Source organism: Polypterus senegalus, chromosome 13 (genome assembly GCF_016835505.1).
Source record: "Polypterus senegalus isolate Bchr_013 chromosome 13, ASM1683550v1, whole genome shotgun sequence".
In the NCBI taxonomy this organism is placed as follows: Eukaryota; Metazoa; Chordata; class Cladistia; order Polypteriformes; family Polypteridae; genus Polypterus; species Polypterus senegalus.
Window position 1 is genome coordinate 125,123,550 of NC_053166.1, and position 13,110 is coordinate 125,136,659.

The window sequence follows — 13,110 nt, forward strand, 5'->3', positions numbered from 1 at the left end:
ATGTTCCCAACAGTTCTTCAATGAATTTCCTGTATGTTTTATAATGTTTTCCATTAATACACCGCTAATCCTGCTTTTTCCATTACATATCTCCATGGTAATGTGGAGTCGGAGCCTGACACTGCTGTATTTAGCACAAATGAGGCACTGACCTTATGCATGATGCCATCCTGTCATAGGACTCATCATTTAAACACCCACACTCATTCTTGCAATGGAGATTTAGACTGGAAAATTAATCAAATGTACATGTAGTTGGGATGTGTGAAGAATGCATAGAATAACCAAAGAAAACCAATGTAGATGCAGAGAGATCACAGAAATTTAAAAAAGGTGGTGGTCTAGTCTTATATAGAGGGGGTCCATAAAGTCTGTGTGCAATTTAAAATAGTTGTAACTTTGTAAGTATATGTGAAAGAAAGAATCTGTAAAAATGATTAGAAGGAACAAACACATTTTTTATTGTTCTTGTTAATTTTCAGCATGTCCACCATCATTACTAATACAAAGGGTAATACGATGCTGTAGTTCTCAGAAAACATTTTCAAGCTGATTTTCAGTAATACCACCAATCACATCAGTTATCCTAGCTTGAAGGTCATCTAAAGATCGAGGTTTGGTTGAATAATCTTTAGTTTTCCTATGTCCCCATAAAAAGAAATCCAGTGGAGTCAAATCTGGCAAACGTGGAGGCCAAGAAAATGGTCCAACTCTTCCAATCCATCTGTTAGGGAATTTCTCATGTAGAAACTGTCAAACATGCAAAGCAATGTGACAAGGAGCACCATCTTGTTGAAACACTGTATTCTCTATCAGTCCTAATTGTTCAAGTTGAGGAATAAAGTAATTTTGTAGCATTTCTAAACAGCTATCACCATTAACAACAAGCCCTTCAAAAAAGAATGGCCCTATGACTCGATGTTTTTCCCAAAGCACACCACACATTGACTTTGGGAGAATCTCTTTCATGTTCAACAGACTCATATGGATTTTCAGTTCCCCAAATACGTCAAAAATAAAACTTCTAAAGACAAGAAAAAAACTAGATACATCAAGCTTTCTAATCCTTTTAAACACATTCTTTCTATCACATATACTTACAAAGTGGACATCATGTATAGAACTAGCATATGGATCCATGATGGTGCAATACTAAACAATGTACCCCCAAGCTGCTTTAGTGCTTGTCATTTTAGTTCAACACTTTATTTCCATAGCGTCTGAGTCATGGCAACATCTGGTGCTGGGCAAAGTTCACATCTGGATGTAAAGACAGTGTACTAGATAAAAGTGACAAATTATGAGCTGAGGTAAACAGTTTAGATTATGGACAATTCTGTACCTATAAACTATATAACAGCAGCAGCATGCACTGGAAAACAAACAAATGTTTAGTTATATAGTGCATTGTGGTGACGAGAAGCCTACGTTATTTTTTATTATCTGGGTGGATTACATGCTTTTGTGAAAAACAAAGAGAAACATGAAATAGTGGTTGAGAGTATCTTGTCCTTATTCCAGATGATGGTGCTTATAAAGGTTGAGTAAGAGAAGGCTGGTCTATTTTTTTAAAGGTCTTTTTCTGAGGACTATTGAATGTGGCAGGTAGTGTTTAAGTAAAGATGTTTGTTGGCCACTGTCAGTGAATTCTGGCACTTAACAAGGCTTTCATTAAGGACAGGTGTCCCTGCAGCCTGTGCTTTTTATTTTTAAATATATGTTTTAAGATCACATCCTTTGTGAAAATGTTGTTTACTAGAAGATACCTCTTCCATGGCAGGTTCATTCCAAAGGTCTTAAACTTGGGATTTATGGAGACTTGGGAAATTATACATGTGGTGGGTATCCTGGTACTACTTTGGACACCATTGACCTTGATGCCCAGACTTTTGCAGAATGGGGAGTGGACATGTTAAAACTTGACGCCTGCTATTCCAATGCTTCTATGATGGCAGAAGGTAAGAAAGAATTCTGTCAGATGTTTTCCATATCACTTTGCCAACTTCCCTGGCTCACCTTTAAAAGATGAGTAATAAATGTGAATTAATTATTTGATTGAAGTAAAAACTACAGTTCTCCAAGTACCTTTTATACGGTGCTTTCCATGACGTTTAGCCAATGACTGGTGTGTTGTCACTGAGGTGGCATCACTATAAACTGCCCAGTAGATTTCACATTGTGTAGGACAAGCCCAAAAAACATCCTGGTACCACTTTAAGGATTTTTTTTTCTGTATTTGATGTTATTGAGGGCGGCACGGTGGCGCAGTGGTAGTGCTGCTGCCTCGCAGTTAGGAGACCCAGGTTCGCTTCCTGGGTCCTCCCTGCGTGGAGTTTGCATGTTCTCCCCATGTCTGCATGTGTTTCCTCCCACAGTCCAAAGACATGCTGGTTAGGTGGATTGGTGATTCTAAATTGGCCCTAGTGTGTGCTCGGTGTGTTTGTGTGTGTCCTGCGGTGGGTTGGCACCCTGCCCGGGATTGGTTCCTGCCTTGTGTTGGCTGGGATTGGCTCCAGCAGACCCTCGTGACCCTGTGTTCGGATTCAGCGGGTTGGAAAATGGATGGATGTTATTGAAATGTGCTTTTCACCTCTTTTTTTTGTTTCCCCTTTGCACGTTATCCCTGTGTCCTCATTGGTTTTCCTTGCACATTCCAAAGACATTTGTTAGGTTAATTGGACACTTTAAATTGTGTCCAATATGCCCTATATGTGAATGTGCCGTGCAATAGAATGGCATCCTTTCCCCAGGTGTTTTCCACTTTATGTATGATGTTGCTAACATTGGATCCAGCATTGAAATGCATTAAGTAGATTATGGATTAATGGATGAGTGGATTGTGCATTGTACTTTAATCTTCCATTCTCTTGTAGCCTTCAACTTAAACCATTGCAGACTTGACATTGTTTAAACTCAACAATTTAACACAGGCAATAAAATAGGATAATGAGTTATATTATTGTGTAGATAAAGCCTTAAGCTCATGCTTAAACTATGTAGTTCACCTGCAAGGTCTCATCTTAAATGCTGTGTAGCACTGTGCTTCTGTATTCTGTTTAGGACCTGACTACACTCTCTCCTAATTTTTATTTTTTTAATTTCCCAATTGGTGTACTGATCTTGCTAATCAGGTTATTTCAGATAAGTAAGATAAAAGTTTCAAGGTAAGATAGGCACGCTCACTAATCTGGTGTTGGAGAGTAGCAATGTTGATTATCACATGCAAGTAAGAGTTTTACTGTGTTCTGTACATGTCGCAGTAATAATCCTGTTAACCTATTTGAGCAACATAATCGTGCTAACCAAGGAAGAGTCCATTGAACAACCACTGGCATCATAGCAGGGTTCAACAGGATGGGTTATTGTGAAATTGTTACAAACAAAATAAACAAAGAAGAAACACAATTGAAAGATTTTGAGCAAAACAAGCTAATGCTAATTGTAACCTGTGTCCTCTTCTTCAAAGTGCACTTGAGGAATAACAGATGATATTGGTTAAGAGCATACTTTACAGAAAAATTCCATACTGGGATGTGTTAATATGGAGATCTAGCATAATAATAAAATCATAATAGCTATCAAGAAGAAGAAGAAGTTGATGAGTATAGTATGACACATTGCATCTGTTGGAAGATTTATTATAAGACCACATCTGGAGAATGAACTGATGACTTTTAAGTTATACTACTCTGAACATACTATGCATATCAAAACCTGTTATACTTACTAAATTAATCCATGAATTATTTACATTATATCTATGTTCAGTAAACTGCTGTAAGCAACAGTGAAAAAACAAAGTGTACAATTTCTTGCCGGAAAGGGAGAACAAATGTAACAGTTTGCAGTTTGGTTCATGGCAGATGATGCATAACTAATTGTATAAATTCACTGATTTTGGGTCATCAGGTTGAGAAAACACGTTTGACAGATGATAATATTGAGAACACTGAAAATGGAGGACTAAAACCCATTTGATAGATAGATAGATAGATAGATAGATAGATAGATAGATAGATAGATAGATAGATAGATAGATACTTTATTAATCCCAAGGGAAATTCACATAATCCAGCAGCAGTATACGGATACAAAGAAACAATATTAAATTAAATAGTAATAAAAATGAAAAAAATAAAAAAAATTAAAATAAAATTAATGTTAGCATTTACTCCCCCGGGTGGAATTGAAGAGTCTCATAGTGTGGGGGAGGAACGATCTCCTCAGTCTGTCAGTGGAGCAGGATGGTGACAGCAGTCTGTCGCTGAAGCTACTCCTCTGCCTGGAGATAACACTGTTAAGCGGATGCAGTGGATTATTCATGATTGACAGGAGTTTGCTTAGTGCCCGTCGCTCTGCCACAGATGTTAAACTGTCCAACTTTAATCCTACAATAGAGCCTGCCTTCTTAACAAGTGATTTTCTTGAAGAAGATTCTGAGAGGACCATTAAAGCTAAAAGAACACAATATTTAATGCTTGAAAATAGATTTTTCCTAATATATTTAATAAGAATTCAAAGTCCCATACCACATTGGAGTACATTGGAAAGTTTAAAGAGGATTTCTTCAAAGGAATATTCCACTTAAGAATATTGTGTTTAGCCGATGAAATTTGCAGTAATGTCAAAGAAAAATATTTTCATGCAGAACAGAGAAAATAAAGTTAAAGTTTGTGATAGAACCAGAGTCTATGGTGATCATCATTGACAACAGCAAACAATATCTAAACATCCATGAAAAGACTGCACATCACTTGTGTTGCATAATCTACATGTTAAGTCATCCAGTCGTAATGTCATTTGTTATATCTCAGCCAGGGTTCTTTCCTTCATTCTTCATTCATTTATTTATGTTGATTATATGCTTCATTTTTTATTTTTTATTCTTTTATGGATAGAAGCTGCCTTTATTATGTTCCATGTGTTTTGTCAGTGGTCCCTAAGAGACAGGGCCATCTGCCAATCACCACATGGAATTGCCCTCCACCCTTTAAATCTGGAGGGTCTTACACAGTTCCTGGTGGTTCATTTTGAATACTCTTATGAGTGGTGAGTTCATGTGTTTTTTATGAATTTTATGTTCCTTGTATTTTGCTAGATTCTTTTTACATTTTGTCTCTATAATTCGACTATTCTTGGGATTTCATATACAGTAGGGCTTTTGTTCACCTTGGATTGCCTTGCTGGCAGCTCCTTTTTGTGCCCTATGGAGCTTTACTGGTTAACAGAGCCTTTGAATATACTGTTTTAAAAGATTCTACATGGCCTCTTTTGATAGTTGGGGGTGTTGATGGGATTTCTTGTGGACAATTTTGGATGTGTTTTTGGGACTTACATGCTATGGGACTACCACTCATAAAAGTCACAACATCCTAAAAACATGTATTTTTACTAAAATATTATTAAATAAACCACTTCCTGATAACACTCTCATGAATGAAAATGAACCAATCTCAGACGTGAACAAGCATTTGAATTGTAGACCCTTCTTCTGTTATTACATTTATATTCATATCTACAAATGGAGTACCTCAGGATTTCCTAGTGGCAGGCTGTGAAACTGAACATATAAATTGACCTTCTGCTTGTTGATATGTGCAAATATGAAGCATAGCGTTTTCCTGATATTGCATTCACTCGGATTTCTTTAACTTTTAATCTTTAGTTATGTACATCATTCAGTGAACTTTAAACTGTTGATATCATCTGAAGTACAATGGCAGCCAATAAATTAGCTGCTACTGGCATGGATTCCTAACCAATGAATGATAGCAGAGAAGTGGGTCTTCAATTCAAAACTCTGACATGTTTGAGAAAGTTTCATTTTAATTAATTTTTTCCTGAAGTGATTTATTTAATTATATATGCTGATATTGAGAGCATATGACTAGATAACTTGACATGTGGAATATGTGACACGAGTAATGTGAAATGTTTTTGTGGATGTTATGATATTGTTTGCTGTTGTCCAACATTGATCACCATAGACTATTTTGTTATCTCCATTTAGCATGAAAACTCAAGATTCACATTTTTTTGCGCCCATCACTACAAACTACACAGTGTAAGTAACATATAAAAATGCAATTTTAGGATGGACTATTCTTTTAAAATATAAACACTTCAATACATGCACAGCCATTGCACTTCTGTATCCTTTCCCTTCTGTCTAGAGAAAAGCTTAAATTAGGATCCAAACGGGGACACATACCTTTAAATTCACTTATTTCACAGATTCTTTGTAATAAATTTCATTGGCTGTCTCTCACATAGAAGGTTGATTGACTTTCTTGTTATTATCTGTACAGTGATAGCTGATAAATTGAGTGAAGATTCTTAAGCACTGTCATAAATTCAGAGGCTCTCGCCTGCTGGGAGAGGTGCTGGATGGTTGGTAATACTGTATAATATATTGTAATATATACTGTAGTGTAATTATTAAAAACATATCAGAGAGAAAGGTCTGCTGTGCATTTTTAGTCTGTTCTTCCATGAAATAATAATTAATTAAATATTATTTCATTTAGGTTTATTTGAAGATTTTAATAAATGTTGCAATGCTGAATACATTTAAACAGTCTTTAATACCATCTGAATGTTGCTTATGAATCAATTCTCATGCAAAGTTTTAATCATTTTTTGATTTTAAAAGAAGAAAAGTTTAATGTAAAACTTCCATAAAACTGATTAGTAGTCTTGTGGGGCCAGACATGATTCTCAACGAGAATACACATCTGGAGACAACCCGTTAAAAAGTGTGTAGTGGATAATAGTGAAATCCTGTACTGCAAAGGCTACACCAACAGGGCTTCTTCCTAAAACACTCACCCTCAATTCCTCCAGTCCATGCATTTTAAACTGCTGCTAGGGTTTCAGGGAGTGTGCAAAAGGTACAGAATGAAAGACATGAAGATGAGAGAAGATAAAAAGCTAATCTTTCTGTTATCAAGTCAGGAGCTCAATAGAGCAAGGTAACTGAAACTTAATTATTAATTTGCACATTGTAATGAGCACAGCAATGGAAGAAACTGACTACTGAAGGTACTGAGCGCCTCAGCTTTGAGAAATGCCTCTGTCTGCTATAATATCTTCCTGTCATTTTAACTACTGCCTCACTGTATGACAATAACAACTGCAAATTGAATTTAGATGCAGATTGTGGTCTATGGATATACAAGTACAAGGTGTTAAAACGCAGAGGCTATTTTGTCATTGCATTTTTGCATTTCTAATTAGTAATGTTACATTTCTTTAGTTATTTGTTTAGACACACAGTCAGAGATTGAAAGCTGCGCAGCCTTGTGTGTGCTTCACTAACGTTGTTAGGTAGATTTGTTGATTTGGGTGTTTTGTGTACTAACATCTCCAACTCCTGCATCTCTTTTAATGGCAGTTATTTTGATGGGATGAGACACACCATTTACTTCAAATGCATATTTCACAGTTCATATTTTTGTGAATACAGCTGCTGCAAGCTGTCTTTTATACTTACATCAATTTTTGCACTTTTGTCGTAACATTGAACAACAGGGAGCACACAACGGCAACTGTGATAACATATTATTCACGTTTATCACACGTCCACTGATGCTGTCAAATGCCAATGTATAATCTGATGCTACAGAAATGTTTTTTCCCTTGCATCAGGTTATGTTTATTTCAAAACAAGTTATGTTTACTTTTAAACTGTGCAATGTTCTGTTGGAACTTGCAAAATACATTTACAGGTATATGTCTACTATGGTTTTTTAGGAGACTTTTTGACTGTATGTGGTTCGTCGTAATCAGAAGCTTGCTGTCTGTTGGACGCACTTAACAAGGGCACCTCTGATCTTTGCAGTTCAAAATCACCATCCCTACTTTGAGCAGTGCCTTCATGAGTCATTAGACTGGCTTAGAAATGTGGCAGTCAGTGAGTCGTCAAATTGTTTCTACCCAGTTTTTATCAAAATTCGCTTGTGGTTGTCTCCAGACATAAATATTGTACATCTGGCTTCGGACTAACTGAACACAGACACATGGGAAACATGTACTGTATATCTATTAATTCCACTTGTTATATCAGTGCACCTGTGTGTTTTTACATCAATAAACTGACTGAAATTTTTGCATTGTTTCAGGATTTCCCAAGATGAGTCTTGCCCTAAATCGTACTGGGAGACCCATTGCTTTCTCTTGCAGCTGGCCAGCATACCAAGGAGGCCTGCCTCCCAAGGTGAGGTCCAAGATGCTGATGCTCTGATTATTACAGACGTTTCTCTATCACTGTCAAGTATTGATAGCTCTTGTGTTACGAACATCTGATTAAGGAAGTCAGATTGAGCCCTGCAAGTAATCCCACAGATGTCTGTGCACAAAATCTTGGTTATAGAGCTTGATTGGGATTTGGAAGGACTTACAATAGGCTAAATCTCCCAGCTTCTTAAATGTCTTTTTGCTAAAGTACAGTATTAATTGGCTCTAGTTTGTTGCTCTTTAAGAACTAAGCAGCTGATGCTTGTTATGGGTTAGGAAGTTTGGAACAAGCTGTCACATAGTTGGACAAAGACAGTAGCATTAATTAGGAAACAACTGCATTAGGGTATAGGGTCACCTTAGCTATTAGTTAACCAGCAAGCCAGAAGGTGGAAAAGGTCTTTTCATTTTGCAACCTTTCACAATAACTGGGTTACAAGTGTTTGAAATTGTTTGAGTCTGATTTTATTGATTAGAAAAAAAGGATGAATCTTTAAAGGTTTAAAAAAACTTTGCTGGCCTTAATGAAAATGGTGGGGTCATTGATACTGCTATATGAATACAAGTGGGTTAGAGGGGGTCTGTCCGCTTGTCTACCTGTGCAACTATCTACAAACTAAGCTGATTTCTCAGTACTGGCACTCTGGAAGCACAATACAGGCAAAGGAAAATAGGCTAAGATATGAGGGAAGCAACTGTGAAGAACCTGTTTCTCATTTTAGAATTAAATACACAATGTCCTTTTGCTAGTGCTGCCACCAAGTTGTAATAAGAGGAGCTTTCAATATCACTTGAGTATAAAAAGCGGGATTGTAATAACATCTAAGAAGGAGGAACAGAGACCCATTTCAAGAAGGCTACGTTCATACTAGTATGTTTTCACCTAAATGACATTTTGAAATGAAAACAAGTATTTTCACTTTATTTACGAAAGTATCTATACCCACACTAAAACGAGCAGCAACGCATATGACAACAGCTCTCTGCCTGCACTTTGAAAGTGCGCTTTGGAGGAAACGGGAGAATGAAGTGTCCTCCTTGAAGGACACTGGTGACCATGAGATTTATCCCAGAACTGTAATGACTGGTAAATTATTTACATTTTGCACATGTTTGCAACATTCAAACTGTACAAATACAATTCAGAAGCATACAGGTAAGCAACACAAGTGCCATGGAAAGAAACTCTTCTGTGTCCACTATGTTGGAATAATAAGGTTTTTTCTTTGGTGACGAGTCAGGGAATGAGACATTGATTGGTTCATGTATATTACGTATCCCTGCCCAATTAAATCCTGGTCATTACAGAGTGCAAATAGAGTCTGTATTATTTCGGCTCTGGAGAGCATTTTCAAAAGACTTTGTTTTCGGGGGCTTAAAATGCCAGGGTAGTCTGGACAAATAATGGAAATTAATGTTTGTGTTTTTATACAAAAAACATTTTAGTGTGGGTACTATTAGAGTCGCAAAAGACAACAGAAAAAATGCCAAATGTCTTAACAGTTCCATTGTGCTGTCCGGTAGGGTTATAATATACTTTTCTGTAACAAAGGCCACTTTTGAGGGAAAAAACAATGCATCTTTAGTTAAAGGAAATGAACCCAAAGTACACATCACAGAGAAGACTCAGGTGTGAGTATTTAGTAATAAGTTAGGATTTAATCAGTTAGAAATTCACCTGATGTTAGCCAGGTCCACAGGGGCAGGAAAGGTTTATCTATCTGTATTTTAGCATATGGAGATTACTTTGCAATCATTCCTCCATGTTTTTTACATAATAAAAACCTTCATTTTAATTGAATTTGGGTGATCTCACTGATATTTCAAGGCAGAAGTAACACCTAAGAGAAGACCTGCACTTGCATATAAAGTAACTTTTGTAAGAGATTAGACAGACCACAATAAAAAGTTGAGGCACCTCCCAGTGACCCCATATAATTGAAAAGCAAAAAAAAACGAATAAAAACAGCAATTGAAAAATCGTGTCGGTTCAGAAAGGAGTTGCACAGTGAACTCATTTCAAAATGGAAGAGGCAGGTTCAGGTGGACAGATACCGGAAGTGACGTCAGAGATGTTGTAGCTGTCAGTCATCCAGTCTGTAGAGGGAGGAAGAGCTGGCATTGGAATACAGAACCAACCCTGGAGTTACGGGTAATTACAATCACAATGTCCCATATGTGCACAGGTATGACACTGTATACTTCAGCTGTACGCATAGTAGAAGTAAGGTTCAGTGCTACTAGTACATGGGGGTCGACATCAGTGATGAGCTGGATTGGTCTAGTAGCATAGAGGAACTACAGTACATAAGAAAGGTCAGGGGGGTCTTGTTTTACTTAAGAAACTTTATTCCTTTAATATGGGAATTGACATCCTTTACATATTCTCAATATTTTTTCCCCTTTTATTTTTATTTCTTAATTTTATTACAATCAATACATAGCAATCAAGTTTTTACAAAAAAAAGAATTATGCTAAGAACAGATCGATCCCCACCCCTGAGAGAGAGAGCAAGCCAAACGGTGTAAAATTTAAGGCTTGTAAAAATACCTAAATTAATAAATTCTCTGTGCTTTATAAACTTATTTTAAAATATTACTGATTAGATCCTGCCATGTTTTGAAAAAAGTCTGTACAGATCCTCTAACTGAGTATTTGATTTTTTCCAATTTCAAATAATATAACACATCAGTTTCCCACTGACTTAAAAGAGGAGAGTTTGGGTTCTTCCAGTTTATCAGAATAAGTCTGCGTGCCAACAGTGTAGTGAATGCAATCACAGTTTGTTTGTCCTTCTCCACTTTAAGCCCCTCTGGAAGAACCCCAAACACAGCTGTTAATGGGTTAGGAGGGATTGTGAGTCCAAGGCTGTCTGACAGGTGATTAAAAATTTTTGTCCAGAATAATGTTAATTTGGAGCAGGCCCAGAACATGTGACCCAGTGAGGCACCATCCTTTACATATTCTATAACCATGTGATGACCATTGTGATTCTACACTGTGGTATGCTGGGCTAGTAACATCACTTCAAGACAAACCCAACAAATTAGCAACATGATTAATATGGCAGGCTCAGTTGAGAATTTCATTTTCAACCCACTGGAGGTAATAGTAGAAGAGAAAATGAAAAGAAAATTTATGTCAATTACAAGAAAAGCTGCACATCTTCTTTATGAAAGACTACCATTAAGTACTTATAGTCAACAAATTATCCAGCAGAAGTGTGTGAAGAAATTAAACAGGGGCCCTTCATACCTGCAACATTATCCACTTATAATGCATCTCTGTGACTGCTCTCTTATCTTAAGCCAAGTAGAATTTTCTTTTTTTCTTTGTTTCTTGAGTGTGTTTAAGGGGAGTTGTTGTGCTTGTTATAATATTTCTTGAGTGCCTGTAAAAAGGTAAATTTTCCACTTTTGACAAATAAAGTATAATCTATCTATCTATCTATCTATCTATCTATCTATCTATCTATCTATCTATCTATCTATCTATCTATCTATCTATCTATCTATTATAAAGTGCCCTTCATATCTATCTATCTATCTATCTATCTATCTATCTATCTATCTATCTATCTATCTATCTATCTATCTATCTATCTATCTATCTATCTGTCATCAGCATTAAATGTAAATATCTTCTAAATGTGTTGTTTTGTTCTTTATTCAGGTAAATTATACATTACTTGCTCAAATTTGTAACTCATGGAGAAACTATTATGATATCCAAGATTCATGGGAATCCGTTATGAGTATTATTCAGTGGTTTGGTAAGAACCAGGATGTTTTACAGCCAGCTGCTGGTCCAGGTCACTGGAATGATCCTGATGTGGTAATTGTCTTTCAATATTATACTGATATTTTATCAAATAAATAGTTTTTATTACTCTTGATGGGATCCGTGGACAGTTGGAAAGGAAATGACAAAGGCATAATTACGTTTTCTGTTTTGTCATGCCATTTTATTCATTTTATATTTTAAACATTGAAAGAAACATTAATAACATGACATATATTTTATGCACAAGACCATTCAAGAGTCAAGAACAATGAATTTATTTTTTTAAAAGAAAATATTTGTACACCAACCACAAAAGTTATTTTCACAGTAGATGTGCAATTAACCAACCAAATAACGTGTGCTTCATTTTTGTAAGATAAGTTACAAGAAAAATGTACTGCATGAAAAGAAATTGTGTTTGATTAACTAATTAATTGGTGTCTGTGTGGCTATTTGCATAAGAAGCATGTACATCACTGATCTCATGTTCATGTTTGCCCTCAGTTGATAGTTGGTGATTTTGGACTGAGCTATGAGCAATCCAAAACTCAGATGGCCATATGGGCTATGCTAGCTGCACCACTCTTTATGTCCAATGACCTAAGAAGCATCTCTGGGAAGTTCAAGGAAATCCTGCAAAACCAGCTGGCCATCTCCATAAATCAAGACCTCTTAGGAGCTCCAGGCATACGTGTTTACAAAGTAGGTGCTCCTCAACATCTTATATTGTTATATTATATTATTATATCTTATATTGTTGATATTTTTGTTATTTAAATTCTTATTGTAAGACTCCTTTAACCAAACTTAAAAGTTTAGGATACAGAATAACTGCTGACAGAAAATGTATTTTGTACAATTGGAGTTGCTGAGGTGACTGACACAGGGTTACATAATTACATGGAGGTGGGAACTGAGCTGGCAGCCTTGTGGTTTAAAGTCCTGCAACTAAGCCACTGCACAGTGTTGCCTGATTAGCTTCCTGGCTTCAAAAAGAACTGGCTACAAAATCATAGTATTCTCATACTTAACAAGTAATATAATGTGCTATTTATTTATATAAACTATACAGGTCCGCAAAGGAACTAGAT

The 13,110-nt window shown here is 36.3% G+C and overlaps 1 protein-coding gene across 1 annotated transcript in view; it reads left to right on the forward strand.

Annotated features, from left to right (window-relative positions):
- The window catches only part of LOC120542618 (alpha-N-acetylgalactosaminidase-like), a 29,494-nt gene that overhangs the window by 8,766 nt on the left and 7,618 nt on the right, over nt 1-13,110 (forward strand). Inside the window, exons 4-7 of the mRNA XM_039775197.1 lie at nt 1,781-1,958; nt 8,121-8,215; nt 11,909-12,070; nt 12,524-12,721. Coding sequence (XP_039631131.1) covers nt 1,781-1,958; nt 8,121-8,215; nt 11,909-12,070; nt 12,524-12,721 — 633 coding nt within the window. The remainder of the gene's footprint in view (nt 1-1,780; nt 1,959-8,120; nt 8,216-11,908; nt 12,071-12,523; nt 12,722-13,110) is intronic.